We start from the raw sequence: 19,483 nt of genomic DNA, 5'->3' as shown, positions 1-19,483 counted from the left end.
CATCCCATGGCTTTTCAGTCTAAGTTGCTGTCACCATGGGCCCTTTAAGTAACCTGGAGGGTAAATTTGCTTATTAAATACCTCTTACGTGCCAGGATTTATGCCCAGAATTTTTCCTAATTTGACTAGTACAGTGTACCTTGAATACTGTGGGTTTGAGGTTTTTTTTTTTAGCCAACTTCAAAGAAGGGGAAACCTAATATCTTATAGGTGGTAGGTGACAAAGCTGAAACTGAACCAGGGTTTTCTAACTCCAAGGTCTGAGTACTTGAGAAAAGAGACAAAAGGAAGGAGTGGAGTAATAAAAGGCCCCTCAAGGAGTGTGTGAGTTAGGGGGTTATTCACAGGGAATCCTACATTGAAAAAGTACATCAGGCATTTTTATCTCAGTAAGTATTAAACTATATGTGTTGCCAGCAAAATTCATAAATTCTGATGTTTAAAATAGCTACTGGGAGCTAACAAAAAGAAAAAAGGGAACTATAATATATTTGATTAAAACATAGAAGAACACTAATTACGGTGCATTTGTGTCATGTGCCTAGTAATCATGTAACATAGTAACAAGTATTCATGTCCTTCAGTGTATATTAGATTAGCATTGCATGAATTATTAATTTTAACATTACTATGTTTTGATATACCTAGATTCCATGCAGCAAGCTATCTAATCAAAATTTTTTTTAAAAAATCAGAAATGCTAATAGTGAGGTACTAATAGGAAGAGGTTGGGGTGGTAAGTAATGGACATGCTCAGCACTGTGTGTCGTACATAATAAATGTTTATTGGATCTGAGTCTAGCATCTGTATCAGTAATGAAGTAAAAGGTCATGTCATTATTTTGTTTTATTCCCTAATATAAGTAACCACCAAAATTTTCAAAATCATGTACCCTTTGATATACTAATTCCACTTTTAGGATTCTATACTCACACATAATTTAATCAATTAGTACCCTATTGTTTATGACCCTGTCTTTGTGAGCTGAAAATGAAATTGGAAGAGAACAGAGTTGTTGAAAGCCTACTATGTGCCTAACACTTTAGGTTTATCTGCTTAATCATCAGTTAATCCTGAGAAGTAGATATATCACCTCTTTTAAGAATAAGAAAATTGGGGCGCCTAGGTGGCTCAGTTGGTTGAGTGTCCAACTCTTGATTTCTGCTCAGGTCATGATCTCAAGGTTGTGAGATAGAGCCCTGCATCAGGCTCTCTGCTCAGCACAAAGTCTGCTGGAGATTCTCTCTCTCTCTCTCCTTCTGCCCCTCCCTCCACCTCTCTGTCTCTTTCTCTCAAATAAATAAATAAATAAATCTTAAACAACAACAACAAAAAAAGAATAAGAAAAGGACTGCTATGGCTCAGTTGGTTAAGTGGCTGACTCTTGATTTTAGCTCAGGTCATAATCTCAGGGTTGTGAGATCATACCCCAAGTTGGCTCTGCGCTGGCTGTAGAGTCTGCTTGAGATTCTCTCTCTGCCCCTCCTCACCCTGCTCACCTGTACTTTCTCTCTCTCTCTCTCTCAAAAGAAAAAAAGAAAAAAGAATAAGACAACTGAGGCCCACAGACAAGTATCTTGTCCAAGGTCATATAGGTAGTAAATAACTGATCTGGAATTTGAACTCAGATATCTCTAGGTCCAAAACCTATGTTGTTTCCAACATATCAATGACTTAAACATTGGATTCTTTGGAAATGTCCAAGGTGGTGAAGAAGGCCAAGGGGAGGCTGATTGGGTGGAACTCATGTCCCACACTCACTTCAGCTACAACAATTAAAAAAAACTTTTTAGGGGCTCCTGGGTAGCTCAGTCAGTTGGACGTCTGACTTGATTTCAGCTCAGGTCATGATCTTAGGGTTGTAAGATCAAGCCCCACGTTGGGCTCCACACTCAGCGCAGAGTCTGCTTGAGATTCTCTCCCTCTCCCTCTGCCCCTCATGCTGGTGCTTTCTCTCTCTCTCTCAACTAAATAAATAAATAAATAAAATCTTAAAAAAAATTTTTTAACCATTCTACTACATCATGTATTAGTATGGGGATTTAATATTAAGAAGAAATTTCACACAGTTCTATAATACATACTGATAGGTTGTTGTCTTATTAAAAATGAAATAATCTATCATTAGCCATCAGCTGGGGAGAGTGGGTTGGAAAGGCATCCAGGAGTCATAGGCATTTATTTTAATTCAATTGATTCCATTCAGAATTTTGTAAAGATGGGGGTGGGAGGTTTGAGATAATAAAAGTCACCTAAACCTGGACTAGTCTCAGCTTAGTCTTCAGAGTAAGGATTCACAAAGAGGGGCCCCACAAAGCTGGATGGACCTGTTTTGGTCAAATGTTCACAACATTGTATCAGCACAACTTGCTGTTACACTTAAGCCACCTAACAAAACCCACACCACCACACCCAGTGAATGCTAAATTTGTTATTATTTTAGGAGAGTGCTCCTAGACTTAATCTATCTGATTCATTTATTTGTTTGTTCATTCATTCATCCATTCATTTATTCTGGAGGTGGTCGGAGAAGGTTGACTACAAGGTGAGTTGGAGATGAAACTTTGAGACCCACTCACTACACTAAATCAGATTTTTGTGGTTGGGATTTGTTTTCTTATTGAAAGGTGTGGAAACGTATAAAAATGTTTGAATATTCTTTCTAAACCTCTCACATACCTTTATTACTTTTAAGGTGGGGGCAGGGGTGGTATGGGATGGGTGTTAAATTACTCTTCCTAGGGGGAAAAGAAAAGTAAGCTTTTTCCCATTACTTAATTTGTATTACAGATTCCTGTCAGCTCCTATAGAGCAAGCAATGCAGTTTCATGTGACAAAGGTTGAAAAAAAATCACAATATAGGCCACAAATGGAGGTAGAAATGAAGAAGTTAAAAAGCATATTACTTGTTTGAAAAGCATCCAGGGTCAAAACTTTTTAGGATGTAAAAGCCCAGGTGAACTCTGGGCTATTTCCTCAAGCAACAGAGACCTCTGGCTAGAGAAGTGTATTTGTAGTCTCCTGCTCAAGATTTTACCTGATTCTTATTTTATTTTTATTACAGTTGCTACATTGATGGCCGGGTGGTCAAGGTGATGGACTTCCTGAAAACTCGCCTGTTAGACACACTGTCTGACCAGATTAGGAAAATTCAGAAAGTGAGTAAAAGTCTCCTGGGAAGGAGTGAGCTTGGGGGTAAGGCCAGGAAAAGGTCTCAGGGTCCCAGCTGGACGTCAGCACTGTGGGAACCAGGGTAGAAAAATAGTATAGGTTAGAGCTCTTTTTCACAGCTGATTGTTGTTTATTGTTTTTCAAATTGAGAATGGTTTTAATGTGCCATTTCTGGGTTTAAAAGCTTTTCTATTTTAATAACGACTATTTTGTAAGAGTTTGCTTCTAAATTGTGAGTTTCTTAAGGGAAGGATAGATTTACTTTGTTATTTTCTTTTTGCAAGGGTTTATTTAGGGCTAGTTTATGGAGAGAATGATTATATTTATTCAGGGAAATTCTGGTCTGGGGCATCGGCCATGTTTATAGTATTCTTTAGTGTTAAATATCTGAGCCATATTAACACTATTCCTAGGTGTCTTAGAATCAGTCAAGTAACATCTTACTTTTGTAGAGATGTGGGGGAAACTATATTATATTAAGCAGTTGCACGTAGGTCCCATTAGCAAGATACCTTTGGTCAACAGTTCTCAAACTTGAGTGCAATCAAAATCACCAGAGGTTGCTCATAAAGTTTGCAGTCTCACTCCTGATGTTCTGATTTAGTGTGTCTGGAGTGGTAGATACCAGACATCTCTATTTTCTTTCTTTCTTTTTTTTTTTTTTAAAGATTTATTTATTTATTTATTTGACAGAGAGAAAGAGAGAGAGGGAACAGAGGAGGGAGTGGGAGAGGGAGAAGCAGTCTTCTTGCTGAGCAGAGAGCCTGATGCGGGGCTCGATCCCAGGACCCTGGGATCATCACCTGAGCCGAAGGCAGATGCTTAACGACTGAGCCACCCAGGCACCCCAAGACATCTCTATTTTCAATAGTCATTTTGAAATACACTGGATTAGTTCATTCTGAATTAAGGTGAAGATCTTATATCTGTAATTTCCATCTGCCTCTACAAAATGAGATCACATCTTTTGTTGCCTAGCCAGGTCAATTTTCCAGGAAATGGGGTCCTTTTGAACACTCACCTATCTCTTGAGCAGATTAAACAAATCTTTGCAGAAAAATAGCAATGGGTAGACCCCCATTAATATGGGATGAATGAATAAATGAATGGACAAATGAATAAATGGATCATGTATAAAATTAGCTGTGAAAGAAAATCATATTTGGAGTATAATCATAAAAAACCACTCTTGACTGGTAAAGTGGTACCCTTTTTGGTATTCAAACCAATGTCCTGCTCAGATTACAAAAGCTTTTTGAGTCCCCATATTCTCGAAAGGTTTTAGCAGCTGGGAAGCCTCAGGACTTCTGGACTCCTGCATCCCAGTCTGATCCCTCTGGAGATCAGGTGCATTGGCCAGTGTCCTTATCTGTCACTGCCTCCTACCAGGCAAAGCCTAGGCGAACTAAATAATTTGAAATATCTCTGCCAGTCTCTGTTTGACATTCATTTAGTTTTTAGTATTTAAATATTTAATATTTATTGAGCACTTAGCAAGTACTAAGCAAAGTGCCAGGTGCTGGGGATACAAAATGGAATAAGATATGGTCTCTGCCCTCAAGGAACTCACAGTTTTAAAATTTAACAGTTGCTTTAAGCAGGTTAAAAAACGTTACTTAAGGCAGTTGAATATCAACCTATTGGACACTGCAAATTTCTAAGCACTTTATGCTAATCTGATATTAGGTATCATTCTCTAAAAGGAGGGGGGAAATTTCTTTCATTTGTTTATTCTTCCATCCAACAGATGTTTGTTGAGTGTATACTAGGTTCCAGGCACTATGCTAAATGTTTGTATCACAACAGTGTACAAGATAGACAATCCCTATGTTTTTGGCTTTTCTGATATCAAATCTAATGACCTGATCAAAGGGCTGTCGTTGGAAGTAAAATGATTCAGTGGTATCATGGCACTGAGACTGCAGGTTCTAACTGTGCTCATGTAATTATTTAAGCAGAACACGTAACTCTAGGTCAGAACTAAGACAAAGGTGTTGGGAGTTAGGTTCTTCCCTTTCTCTGCACTACCCGTCTCCCTCCACCTCTGGATACTTCTAAACCATCGTAGAATGTTCAGAGACTGAAATAAGTGGCTAAGCTCATCTTCTCATTTGTCCACAAAGTCACAAGACTTGTTCACTCACAGGTCTGGCAGTTGATGCCAGCTGTCAGCTAGCACCTTTGTTGGGCTGTTAACTGGAATAGCTACATATGAAGCTTCTATGTAGCCTGGGTTTCCTATCAAGGTTCAAAAGTCAGATGCCCAAGAGCGAGAGTCAGGTGGAAGCCGTACCACCTTTTCTAACCTACCCTCAAAGTCTTAGGGCTTCACTTCAACCATAGTCCATTCATTGAGACAGTCAGCAAGACCAGTGGAGATTCAAGGAGAGAGGAAATAAATTCCTTTTGATGGGAGAGTTGCAAGATTCTGGAAGAGCTTTAGGACCAGAATGATTTTTGCAGTCATCTTTGGAAAATACTGTCTGCCACAGTTTCATCCTCCCTGTATCATTTAGTAGCCCTTCATTTCCCTGTCTAGTTCTCTTTTCCCAACTCTCTTTTACAAAGCTCTTGCCAGATTTTGCCTTAAATGGGTATCTGCCGGAGGTGACGCTGGAGCACAGATTCCCTACGATTTGGTTTATGGGGCAGGCTTTCCATTGGCTGCGCAGCCTGGACGGAGTTGCTCAGGCTTCTAGGATGAGAATCTCGCTCACCACAGCCCAGGATGTGCTAGGTACTGGTCTGCTCTAGGGAGATGGGGACCGGGAGACCAGAGAAGGGTCACCATGTTTTGCCAGTTAAAAAGTTGCTTTGGCTGTTCCTGAGGTCCTGTGTGGGTGGGTGGGGGGGTCTGGAAATCAGAGTCCAAGGTGCACACTGGGACAGACTGGCCAAGCTGCTTTCCTGGAGCTTCCAAAACCAGTTTAGAGATGGGCCAAGTAAGATTTTAATATGTATATACCTAGAACCCCCATCCAAAAGCTAAAAGTAGAATCTTTGTTTGTACTCTATTTTGAGAAGCTCACAGAAATTCTAATAATTCCCCTTAGGCTGACAGTGATGGAAAAAGGCAGATTTCTTACCAAAATCAATCCATGAAGGAGTGGTTAGATAAATCAGTGGTGAGACTGTGTTTGAGTAAGAGATAGAATGAAAACAGGATTTGAAGTCGGATGGCTTGGGTTGGAGCTCAGGCTTAGCTGTGTAACCTTGGGTTATTCACTTAACCTCTCTAATTTGTTTCTTCATCTTTAAAATGAGGGTGCTAAGAATACTATCATCTCTCCCTCTTAGGGAGATTAGGAAAGTCACATGAGGCCCTACTTTGTTAATTGCTATTGAATGCTAGTTCTTATTGCTAATATTATTGTTATTTCAGTTATTCTAGTTTTTTTATATTTCTTTTTCTTTTCTTTCTATTTTTATTCCAGTAAAAATATGGAACACTTCACAAATTTGTGTGTCATCCTTTTGCAGGGGCCATGCTAATCTTCTTTGTATCATTCCAATTTTAGTGTATGTGCTGCCGAAGTGAGCACTATTATAGTTATTTTTAATAATAATTTGTATGACTGGAGAAGCTTCCTGCTACCTTTATCCTCAACTTGTTCTTTGCTTTTTTCCTCTTTCCTCTTTCTTTGAACCCTGGGGAATATGGTAGGTGATATTTTTGGCATCTGAAAGGCAGTGACTCAATTGCTAAAAACAGCTGTGGTTTTCAAATTTGGACTGCCACTTACAGAAGAATTCTGAAATTTCTGAGCAGTGGGCAAATTCTGGTATATGAAATTCTATATTATGTATTTGAAAGCCAAAAAAAGACAATGTTTGAACAAGCCATTCCTTTGGATGATCTACACATTCTCTCCCTTCCATTAGAATAAGGATAATCATCTGTACTTTGGGAGACGAGTCAGGGGAAAGAGTTGAGAATCTAACAATGTAAGCAAGAGTCAGATGGGAAAGTAAGAGATGTTTAGGATACGGTGCAGATGGTATAGTGTGGATACCTGGGCTGACTCCAAAACAATGACATAAGAACCAAGAAGAACCACTTTGGCTTAAGTCACTTGGACTCTATGATTTGTGTCTGCGTCTCCTAGAGGAATCAGAGGAGGAAATAACACTTTTTGATATTATTTTCAGCAATTTAATAAGCACAGGAAGGAGTTGGTGAAATCCCAGTCATAAGGGAAGTAGTTCCAAAAGTACAGTCCATATGATTGCATTTTGAATACTAAATAAACCAAACAATTGGCTTCCCTAATATTTGAAAAACTCCTTCCTTCTTTCTTTCTTCCTTTCTTTCCTTCACTTATCAACTGTTTATAACATTCTTAGTTTTTTCCAGACCCCTGAGGATAAAATGGTGAACAAGATTTGCATGGTGGTTATCCTTATAGACCTTGTGCTCTAGTGGAAAAACAGTTAATGAAGCAAGCAATGATAATAAGATGTGATGACTCTTGTAACAGGGATGTCTAGGGTGCTCTGTGAGTGCTCACATCCACTCCATGCGAGCCCGTGGTGGGAAATATCTACGTCAATGTGTAAAAGAAGGGGAAGCCGGGAGATCCTTCCAGAGGAAGTGACATTTAGGTTAACACCTAAAGGACAAACACCTTCTAATTTATTCAGGTCTGAGCATGTGAACAGAGGACTAGCAGTGTTAAATATATATAGTAGAGAGAATGGTTTGTATGGTTCATATTATGACCATGATTGTTCTTTTGTTAATATCATCATTGCTTACGATTGACTACAATATTTAATAAAGATGAACTCTTTTGAGGTCTCTTTACTTTTTCCAGTATATGTTAGTTACAAGATCAAGGAAATAGGTAAGGCAGAAGAATATTTAATCCTTTTGAAGTAATTAATAGATCAAAAAAAAAGCTTTTGTTTTCAGCCAACCTTCTGGTTTACCCACTTATTTGAGCCTCTTAGGACATGAAAGGGGAGGGGGATAAAAATAGCAGTGATTCTTGTGGATCATAGAATAACTAAAAGCACAACTAAAGGGAAAATGAGGACAATGATAATATTAACCTTCTCTTAATGAAGAAACTAGAAAATGAAAATGACATTACTAGGATAAGAACAGCAGTACAAAAACCAGTGTTTGATTCTTCCATTCACTGAGCAATGTTAAGGGCTCATTTCAGTGTGCCGGTGCCTATTTACCATAATGCCTGTCATTTGGCAGGTGCTTAATAAATGTTAGCTGATGGGAAACAGGCAGAAAGGGGAAGGTAAATGAGCAGAGTAAAATAGTAGAAGTGTAAGAGAAGTAAAGTAGTGTCTTTGTCTCATTCACATTTGGATCTGCTTTCTCAGCTGTTCTCCTGCAGGAGAATCTAATCTGCTGCTAACTGTGTAGCAGTGTTGAATATATAGAAATTGATTTAGGTAGCCATAAATGGGCTATGCCTACATGTAGGCACAGTAGGAAAGTGTCTTCTGGGTATATGTTTAGGGGTGAAGGAAGAAGGGTCTCTTTGTAGTTCAAAATAACATTTCAGTCTCTTTGCTAATGCCAGATATTTCATTTGAAAAAAAAAAATAACTTTTCATTCTGCATTAGGAGGAGGATGCAAAATATAAAGAACCCCAGAAGAGGTAAACCACACTGGTTCAAAGTTACACTAATATCAGACAGAAGGTCCTTTCCCTAGAGCAGCTTTTGATGGAGGGGAGAAGAAACACAGGCCAAGGATGTACTCAGGAGAGGCAGAGTAGTCTAAATACAAACACCTTGGACAACATCCCCAAGCATTCTAATTTTTATGGAGACAGAAGCTCATACAATTTTTCTTTAAGAAAAAGAAAACAAAACAAATGTGCATGTTTTAGAAATATATCTGACCACATGAACACGGTTCTAGGGCCCTTCCGAGGACACCAGCAGAGGCCTGTGAGAGTAGGAAGCTGGAAGTTTCAGCTTCACGAGCTTCCCAGTAAATTAGCTTCTATGACACCACTTGGCTGTGTATCTGCAAATGGAACAGTATGACCCAAGGGATCTTCAGCTCTTCTCTTTCATATAGAAGACACAAATAATAAATAGGGGAATCTAGCTAAAAAGGTATGTTTACCACAAAAGAACTCCAAAGTTTTAGTTGTTGTCATCTTATGAACTGTATCTTCTTGATTCTTAAACACAAATACTTATAAAATGTACCATAAATTTAATAAGAGCTGGCGGGAGGCAGGTACGAGATGGGGTAAACAGCTGGCAAGTTTCTTTTGATATTGATTATGAAAGACATTCTGATTTCAAAGCCATTAAACTGTGGAAAATGCGTCATTAACTTACAGAAATATAGTAACTATATTACCTTTTAGGTTATAATGCCATTTATTGAGTACATCATATATTACTAACTCATTGAAGAAACCAGTCATTTGCTCAAGGCCACTAGTAGTAAAATCAGAATTCAAGGCCAGGCCCACTGAACTCCAGAGCTCACACCCTTACCCAGTACACTCTTCTGCATCTGCCATACTTGTTAGCCATTTATTTTATAGCCCATATTTATATTCCTAATGACCCAGGATTAGGAAGGCTTTTAAAGAATACTGAGTGTTCTTGGTGAAAGAACATCAATTTGACCCCCTGATCAGTTCATATAATCTGGAGTGGGTATCCTAGAAGTAAAAATTAAATGAAAGCTGTATGTTAGGTAATGTCTAATATTACCCCAGTATTAGATAGTGGAAGAGGACAGGGCTTTTCAGGGAGTGATTTGTACTCATTCACTGGACTTCATTCTTATGTCTCATACGCACAGGCTTTTGGTCAATGCAGTGAGGTCCAGCTATGTGCAAGGCAGTGACAATGTGAGGGTATGTGCTGCCCATGGACACTTGGAGGAATGACCTTGGGAACAAATTGTGGTTTGGGGCAAAAAGCTTCTTCAGGAGGAAGAGACAACTTGGGGTGACCTTCCAATTTTCCACATGGAAGTGGGAGGATTATAGGGTTTGTTCTGAGTGAGAGGAAATTATTTCTGAGGCTGGTAAAGCCTATGACTTGTCAGTGGGGAGACTGTCCAGTAAGCCTCGGGGTTGTTTCCTCAAGAAAAAGAACTGGGAAGGGAGGAAGAGTCATTCTTGTGCAAGCAGCTGCTGTCCGGTCTCTCCCTCTGCTAGCGCTTATCCTTGAACATAGTCTTTGCTTTGGGACTCTGTGAAATCTTCCTTATTTACTGGCATATGCTAATACTTTCCTTGCCTTCCCTGGGACTTTATCTTTTTTGTGTATGCTCTTATTTTAATTTTATGTTTTGTTGCAATTACATACAGTTGCTTTTCTGTGGTTGGAGATCACAAGAACAGAATGCAATTTTAAATCCTAAAGATGTCACAGAAACAGAAGCCACAAATTAAAAATTGATCTGATACCAAACGAAAATGGGTAAATATGGCACTCCGGAACAGGGAGATGATAAAAAGAAATTATAGAGAAAAAAATTAATGAAACTAACAGGAAGTACATCAGACAGAAGAAATAAATCAGGAAAAATGTGATGAGATATTGGAATGGCTGAGCTCAGAATAGCCCAGTTTGTCTAACCTAAGAAGGACATACTAAATATGGAGGCAGGTTAGTCACTCAGAAGCTTCTAGGTCTCTTCAAACGAGAAAATCCAATTAGAAAGTAAATAGAACCCTGCACTGGAACTGTGACGATTTGATGTTTGCTCTTATGGTTTTGAGGTTTTAGTTATCTTCACTGAAACTCGGCCTTTTCATCAGTAAAATATTATGTCCCTCACTTATTAACCAATAAGTTATTTCATTATTGTATTATTTAACAAGTATTTAATAAGCAAAGTAACTATCAAGCAACATGCCAGGTACTTAGATATTTCTATAAGGCATGTATAAAGGAAAAAAAATGTGGCTCTCTCAAGCTGTTTATAGTATAGTAGGGAAGACAGATAGGCAAACAGAAAATTACAGTTTAATAAGTTAAAATCAGTTTAATAAGGTCAAGGTCAGAGATCGGTTTGAAGAACTTTGGAGCCCAGAGAGATGAACTAATTTTCTAAAGGTTTGAGGAGTTTCACAGAGGAGGTAACATTTGAAATAAGCCAGGAAAAAAAAAAAAAATCAGATAACATGGATGAGGTGTGGGTAGGGGAGGAGGCAATCAGTAAAAACCTAAAAGAAGGTCATGTGGTTGGAAAATGGTAGCTCCACTATGTGTGGTGACCCATAGGTCTTGGGAGGGGGGAAGAGGCTGCTAAGGGGTCATTATGAAGGGTCTGAGATACCAAGTTAAATGAAGCCACTAGCATGTATCCTGAGGGCTGGTGGTTCTCATCTTCATCCTGCCACATCTAACATACTCCCGTGGACAAATCCATAAAACAGACTAGGGGTTGTGTGTACTTACTGGCTCCTTAGCTTTTTTCCTCAGGGAAACATTTCATAATTTTGGTGAATGAAAAGAATGTTATTGTGACATCTTAGAATCCATTCTTTTTATTTTTATTTTATTTTTTTAAAGATTTTCTTTATTCATTCACGAGAGACAGAGAGAGAGAGAGAGAGGCAGAGGGAGAAGCAGGCTCCCCGCTGAGCAGAGAGCCCAATGTGGTACTCCATCCCAGGACCCCTGGGATCATGACCTGAGCCGAAGGCAGATGCTTAACTGACTGAGCCACCCAGGCGCCCCTATTCTTTTTATTTTTAAGTAAATCATTCCTTAGATTGCTGCTTTCAATATTATCATAGCACATAGCCCAACTAATAACACAGACTTCTGTGAGCACATGATTGAGTGCTTCTGCGAGTAATGGGGAGCCAGTGAAGGTTCCGAAGCTGGGGAGGGACCTGGCAAGTTAACAAATGGCAGCATGGGGGATGAATTTGTGGATTAGAGGTGGAAGGTCAAGGAAGAAATGATAAGATCCAGGACTCAGGAAGGGGCAGAGAGGAAGGAGGGAGCAAAATGGAATGATCCCCTCCTCTTCTAATATAGTAGGTATGTTAGAGTCAAAAATACACAAGAGGAATGGACAGAAACACAAAACATTACTGAACTCTCACCTGGACCTCTAGTAAATACAATAAGAAACAAAGAGGCAGGAGCACCCCCAAGAAGAGTGCTATGCATGGGTGAGGTTTAAGAAGCTTCCTGAAGCTATTTGCCTTCTCACCAGTGATTAGGGACCAGTTCTGGTTACTCAGAGAGCTACTGCTCTTCCCAAAGTCCGGGGGAAGGTTGATTTCCAAGTAGATGAGATGCTGGAATTAATGGACTCCAGGTTCTTTAGGAGGTTAGGCCTCCTGCCAGGGCTGATTAGCCCAGCTGGCCTGTCCACTATTCCTGTTTTATTGCTTCCTTTCTCATTAAGGAAGGTGTTGGGTTTGGATAACCATAAACAACATGTCTGCTGCTATAGGGCTACCATCTCTTGCACAGCCAGTGGCTGAAACCAGGCTCTCAGGAGTCTTTGTTAAAGACTTAGGTTGCAGTTTTGGAGAAACAGGAAAAGGAAGCCCAGGTTTGAAAATGTGCACATAAATGGTTATTTTCCTATTTTTCTCTTTTTCCTTTCCTAAAAAAAATCAAAGCGGCAGGGAAAATAAAACTTAAAAAAAATAAAATCAGTGTTGTTTTTCCTCATTCTCTCTTCTCTCTCATCCCTGCTCTCTCAACGTAGCCACTTGGAGATATGAGGGAAGGGAGTTGGAGGCTTCCCTTCACATCAGTCTGCCCCCAGTGGGCCCAAGGAGTCTGAGCAGCCCCTGGCCACTTGCTGAGCTGTTCTGTGGGTGCCTCACACCTCCCATGTCCACTTGAGCCCAAGGGCTGAAGTCTTATGGGACAACAGAACCCTTGAAAGGGAACCGGCCACCCAGCCCCTCTCTACCCTCATTCTAGTCATCTCAACACTTGTACTTCTTCCCTGTCCCCAGGCAACGTGTTCCTTAAAATGACCTTCATTGGCACATCACTTCTCACCAGGAACTGTACCCTTGTTCTTTCCAGTCCTGCAATTTTCTCTCTTCCAGCACAGGGAGAATCATATTTACTCAGAAAACCACAGTGTTGAACTATAGCCCTCACTTTCTTGGAGTTTCACTTTCTAAGGGAATTTTGCAGCTGGTTCCATCTGCTTTTCCTGATTTTTTTTCTCTCCTCTTCTGCCCATGTTGATTTCTTCCCCAGTCCTAACCAGCCCCCAGCCTCAGTTCCTCCCCCACATGTCACCATGATGGTCTTCTCTGCTCACGGTAGACACACAATTCATCAAACCTCTCACCATGTCCCCAACAGCAAATGCTCAGAAAATCCTTGTTGATTTGTACCAGCTACTTCCAGAGCCTTTAGTATTAATACTTTCTAGGAATCTCTCCCCTGCAGAACATCTCATAAAGCTGGTTTAGGTTGTACTTAAAAGTCCTACCTCACTGTGTTTTTTGTTCATGTGGCTTCTCTAAAAAAGGACAGGAATTACTCCTGTGCTGAGAGTGGATAAATTAACTATTCTGAATGCTAATTATGTTAATGTGAATTATCCATGTGCCTTTTAAATTTTAAGCAGACCTTTCCCTGCTAGTTAGCATACATCTGGGCTATTACCTACTTCCACAAATATGTCCAAAAGACAAGCAACGAACTCTAATGTTAGATTGATCCAAACCCAACTCATGTGCTTTAGACAAGGAGAGTGGTCTAGGTTAACATTCGGTTGACTTTAAGAACTTAACCAATAAGCCAGATACCTTTCCAAATGCTTTACAAATATTCGGTCATTTAAATATCATAACATGCTCTGAGATGGATATTGTTACTATTCTGATTTTACAACTAAGGAAAGTAAAGCACAGAGAGGTCACACAGTGAGTAAACCACAGAATCAGGATTCAGACACAGGCAGTCTGAGGGCAAAGTCCATGCCCCTAACCACTCCTCAATGCTACCTCCCCAGTAACAACAACTTATAAATCGTTTACTTACAAATCCCCCTGCAAGTCAGAAGAGAGTTCAGATGAACTTCTATTTATGCAGTGTCTGTGTCTCTGCAGAATCTTATTTATGTACACAGTATTTTACAAATCCAACCGTTTTCTGGAATCAAGTCCTCATTTAAAAGAGCTAGACAAAACCTCAATGAGATACCACTCCACACCAGTCAGAATGGTTAAAATTAACAAGTCAGGGAACAGATGTTGGCAAGGATGCGGAGAAAGGGGAACCCTCCTACACTGTTGGTGGGAATGCAAGCTGGTGCAGCCACTCTAGAAAACAGTATGGAGTTCCTCAAAAAGTTGAAAATAGAGCTACCCTATGACCCAGCAATTGCACTACTGGGTATTTACCCCAAAGACACAAATGTAGTGATCCGAAGGGGTATGTGCACCCGAATGTTTATAGCAGCAATGTCCACAATAGCCACTATGGAAAGAGCCAAGATGTCCATCAACAGATGAATGGACAAAGGAGATGTGGTGTATATATACAATGGAATATTATGCAGCCATCAAAAAAAATGAAATCTTGCCATTTGCAACGACGTGGATGGAACTAGAGGGTATTATGCTAAGCGAAATAAGTCAATCAGAGAAAGACAAGTATCATATGATCTCACTGATATGAGGAATTCTTAATCTCAGGAAACAAACTGAGGGTTGCTGGAGTGGTGGGGGATGGGAGGGATGGGGTGGCTGGGTGATAGACATTGGGGAGGGTATGTGCTATGGTGAGCCCTGTGAATTGTGCAAGACTGATGAATCACAGACCTGTACCTCTGAAACAAATAATACATTATATGTTAAAAAAAAAAAAAAAAGGAAGAAGATAGTAGGAAGGGAAAAATGAAGGGGGCGAAATCGGAGGGAGAGACGAACCATGAGAGACTATGGACTCTGAGAAACAAACTGAGGGTTTTAGAGGGGAGGGGGGTGGGGGGGATGGGTTAGCCGGGTGATGGGTATTAAGGAGGGCACGTATTGAATGGAGCACTGGGTGTTATATGCAAACAATGAATCAGGGAACACTACATCAAAAACTAATGATGTAATGTATGGGGATTAACATAACAATAAAATTTTTTTTTTAAAAACTAATGATGTAATGTATGGTGACTAACATAACATAATAAAATAAAACTAAAAAAATAAATAAAAGACCTTAGAGACAAAAAAAAAAGAGCTAGACTTTGAACTCCTTTTGGAATATAAGGATCTTGTACAAATTGATGCCACCTTGTAACTAAATACTTATGACAAATGTCCTCACAGGATAGGTGATAGGAACATGATTGTCTCCTTATCTTCAATATCAGAACATTATAATAAGCTCAATACATCATAAAATCCTTCTGGTCTCCAGATCTCACTGGATGGTGATTTGCCTTTACCACTTCTGGGGTTGTTGGATTCCATATATGAATTACCTGGTAAGCAAGGCATACTTCCCTTTCCTTCTCTGAAATTTCTGTCTTTCAAAATTCAAGGGGGCAGACCCCAGGCCTCATATCCTGAACTTTAGCAAATAGACATATGTTGGTCTTATCTAGATCTTTAGTTCCATTGTAGGTTTTCATGGCATGCTTTTATTTTTCCTGATCTCCAAGGTTGTTATTTGTATTCAGGGTACTGCTTCCAATTCTTTGACCAGTTTAGTTGCCCTGTCTTAGGTCATATAACTTCTTCAAAGAGTGACAGTTTTCCATGAGCTTGTGCATGGGCAGGTTTGAAATCAGATCGACTTCTTTGTGTGACTAGAGCACTGCAGCCTCCAGTTAAGCACTGACTCTGTGCCAGGCACTCTGCTAGGAAGTAAATACAAGTGATATCATGATATAGGATCCCTGCCTTCACAGGGAGGGACCTTTAGTAAATGCAATAAGGAATAAGAGCTAACAGTTCAGGGTTTCTAAGAAAGTAGTCCACAGACTCCTGGACTCCTTTGTTGGATCATAAATGATAGTTCAGAATCCCACCACCAAACTGTAACTATAAATTATTACGCTATTTAGCATTAGTTCATTTGAATTCATGCATCACCTTAGATGGACCCACATAAATGTTCATCTGCTAGGTCTATGCCACTTCCTAGAACTCTCAGGATCTTCCTGTGATTGGCCTAATATTATTTATCCTTTGATCAGTAGTCAGGATCCTCGACACAGCTTTTTCAAGTATTATTCCAGCTCATGGATGAGGAAATTGAAGCTCACAGTGGCCACAGAAATAACAGAACATGTTTGTCACTTCACAGTTTTCATTATATATGTATATATGATCTCATCACAGCTACAGTGATCTTGGCATAAATTACTTCATATCACTTTCTTGTTTAAATCCCTCCAATAGCTCTCCATCACACTCAGAATAAGAAACATCCATCTTTTCTTCTCTGACCTTTTTTTCCTATTTTGTTTTGTTTTGTTTTGTTTTATTTTATTTTATTTTCATCATGATAAGTGTACTCCTTAATCCCATCCCCTATTTCCCCCAAGCCCCCACTCACCTCCCCTCTGGTAACCATCCGTTTATTCTCTATAGTTAAGAGTCTGTTTCTTAGTTTGTCTCTCTCTCTCTTTTTTTCCCTTTGCTCATTTGTTTTGTTTCTTAAATGCCACATATTCCACATTCCCTTACTCACTATGCCACATATTCCACATTCCCTTACTCACTATACTCCACATGGTCTTCTCTGGGTTCTACAAACAACAGTCCTGTATCCATATCTTGTCCTTTCCCTGTGCTGCTCCTACAGATCCATCAAGGGACTGGTTCCCTCTTCACTCAGGTCTAGGCTCAGATACCACCTTTCAGCAGGGTGACCTTAGCACTATCTAAAGTATCCACCCCCACCCATCCTGCCAAGTCACTCTTTATCAGATTATTCTGTTTCATTTTCTTCCTAGCTCTTATTATTTCTAAATTTCTTTTCTTGGTTTACCTTTTTAAAATTATTTTATTATGTTATGTTAATCACCATACATTACATCATTAGTTTTTGATGTAGTGTTCCATGATTCATTGTTTGTGTATAACACCCAGTGCTCCATTCAGTACGTGCCCTCTGTAATACCCATCACCAGGCTAACCCAGTCCCCCAGCCCCGTCCCCTCTAGAACCCTCAGTTTGTTTCTCAGAGTCCATAGTCTCTTATGGTTCATCTCCTCTTCCGATTTCCCCCCCTTCATTCTTCCCCTCCTGCTATCTTCTTCTTTTTTTTTCCTGTCTTTTTATCATTTAAGGTGTTTTCCTTGTTTTCTTATTATACTATCTCCGGGTCCCTTTGGGTTTGGCACCCAGAGCAGTATTGAGAAGGGAGAGAGAATGACCTTGTGGTGTCCTCAGTGACTCTTCTCTTTGTGGGGACAAGTGGGAATTCTTACTTAATTTTTTTTTTAAAGATTTTATCCATTTGACAGAGAGACACAGCGAGAGAAGGAACACAAGCAGGGGGCGTGGGAGAGGGAGAAGCAGGCTTCCCCCCGAGCAGGGAGCCCGATGCGGGGCTCAATCCCAGGACCCTGGGATCATGACCTGAGCCGAAGGCAGACGCCTAATTGCTGAGCCACCCAGGCGCCTCTACTGAATTTTTAATAACATTCCAATTTAACCTCCACTTTTAATTCTCAGGATCTTTCTTCCATCCTTGATCACAATCCTTACTTCCATCTCAAATTTGTGAAATATTTTTACAACTTACTCCTGAAAGGGTAGAGCACTTTGCCAACCTCAATTCTAAAATAGGTCTCAAATAATGCAAATACTCTAGTAGATGCCGGGAGAGGACAAGCAGTTATATGTAGGGAGAGATGGAAAGAGGAATATGATTGTTTGCTGATGTCTGCCTCCGGGTTTGGGAAAAGGAAAGTTCTGGCATTTATGCTACATCTCACATTATTTTTTTTTCTTTTTGGGGATCTGAGGTACAGAGAATTAAATTAAAATCATGCTTCTCAACTACAGCAGACTATCATCAGTTCATGCAAAGTCTTTTAATTTTTGTTTTTGTTTTAATTTTCACCTTGATCTCTAATCTTTGCTCACATTCACCTCCCTCTTATGCATGCTTTCCTTCTGCATTTGGTACATGTCCTTAAGAGACATGTATCTTTAGAAACTATTTAGTGTTAGTGGATGTGAATGAGTAATTACATTAATATTATGACATAAATCTCCTTCTGTTGCTATTTTTTTTAACTCACCACTACATCTTTAAAGCTAATTCATGTTGCTGGATTTACATTGACTCTATTGCTCCAACTGCTGCATAATGTTTTATGGAATGTTATCCACTACCTTTTACTTTTCCATTCCTCTAGCAATGGAAACCTGTATGGAACAATGACATAGTGAACATCCTCATACTTGTCTCCTTAGAGGCCTGAGGAAGAATTCCTTTGGTTTGTATGCCTAAGAGAGGGATTGGTGGGCCATAGGATGCAAATACACTGTTGTCTTTATCCAGCTTCCCTTGTGCATAACTGGCACCCTCTCAGTCCTACCTCCTGTATTACCTATTGCTGCAGGGACCAGAGCTCGGCAGGTGCACAGGCTGTCACCAGCTTGGCACCCATGGGATGTGGTACAACCTTGCTTCTTATTTCCTGCTCTGGGACTTCACTAAGGCAGAGATGCAGAACTCAGGGAACCTGCTCAACACTCATGCCTACACAATTAAGTGGGGGAATGGGGAGGGGCAGAGGTTAATAGTCCCAAAGCTACTCTTGACCTTTTGGAGGGTAGGAGCCAAGGGATAAGTATGTTTCCTTGAATTCCCCTGGGAGGAAGTTCTGAGACATAGTTCATAAGACTCTTACCAAGTTCCCTGTGGGGTTGAGTACAAGTTGCCAACTTGAAAACACATCCTGGTACTGGTTTTGCCTTTTCCCTAGTTCAGTCCTCCAGTTCCTCATTCCTGCTCCCTGTTATTACTTCCCAAATCAACTATCTATAGATAAGCTTTGTCTCAGGCTCTGCTTCCAGGGGCTTCCCAGAGTACAACATTATCCCTAAGTACTGCTAGACTGCTGTCTAGGGGATCTGGGCCCTAATCTGGAGAGTCTGGCCAGCCTCCAACTTGGGGACCAGAGACTGGGCCATTTCAAAACTTCAGAGGGCCACCTTTTAACAAGAGGCTTTGCCTCTGCTTGGAAAGCTCCCGAGATGGGATCTTTCATCTGTGGATCAGTGATTTTTTTTAATACTTCCTGCAGTTATTTTCAAAATGTGGTTGTGGGGTGCCTGGGTGACTCAGTCAGTTAAGCGTCTGCGTTCGGCTCAGGTCATGATCCCAGGGTCCTAGGATCGAGCCCCACATCGGGC

At 40.2% G+C, this 19,483-nt stretch overlaps 1 protein-coding gene and 1 non-coding gene across 4 annotated transcripts in view; one reads left to right on the top strand and one right to left on the bottom strand.

The window, feature by feature from the left end:
* HPSE2 (heparanase 2 (inactive)) overlaps window positions 1-19,483 on the top strand; it is a 662,760-nt gene that overhangs the window by 509,095 nt on the left and 134,182 nt on the right. For all 3 annotated transcript variants that reach the window (XM_032432603.1, XM_032432602.1, XM_032432601.1), the window contains one exon: window positions 3,066-3,159. In XM_032432603.1, the coding sequence (XP_032288494.1) occupies window positions 3,066-3,159 (94 nt within the window). The remainder of the gene's footprint in view (window positions 1-3,065; window positions 3,160-19,483) is intronic.
* LOC116649635 lies at window positions 6,608-6,714 on the bottom strand. Its single transcript, XR_004302713.1, has one exon. It is a non-coding gene; the product is annotated as a U6 spliceosomal RNA (small nuclear RNA).

Source organism: Phoca vitulina, unplaced genomic scaffold (assembly GCF_004348235.1).
Source record: "Phoca vitulina isolate PV1807 unplaced genomic scaffold, GSC_HSeal_1.0 scaffold48, whole genome shotgun sequence".
Classification (NCBI taxonomy): Eukaryota; Metazoa; Chordata; class Mammalia; order Carnivora; family Phocidae; genus Phoca; species Phoca vitulina.
This window is presented reverse-complemented; position numbering and strand designations above follow the sequence as displayed.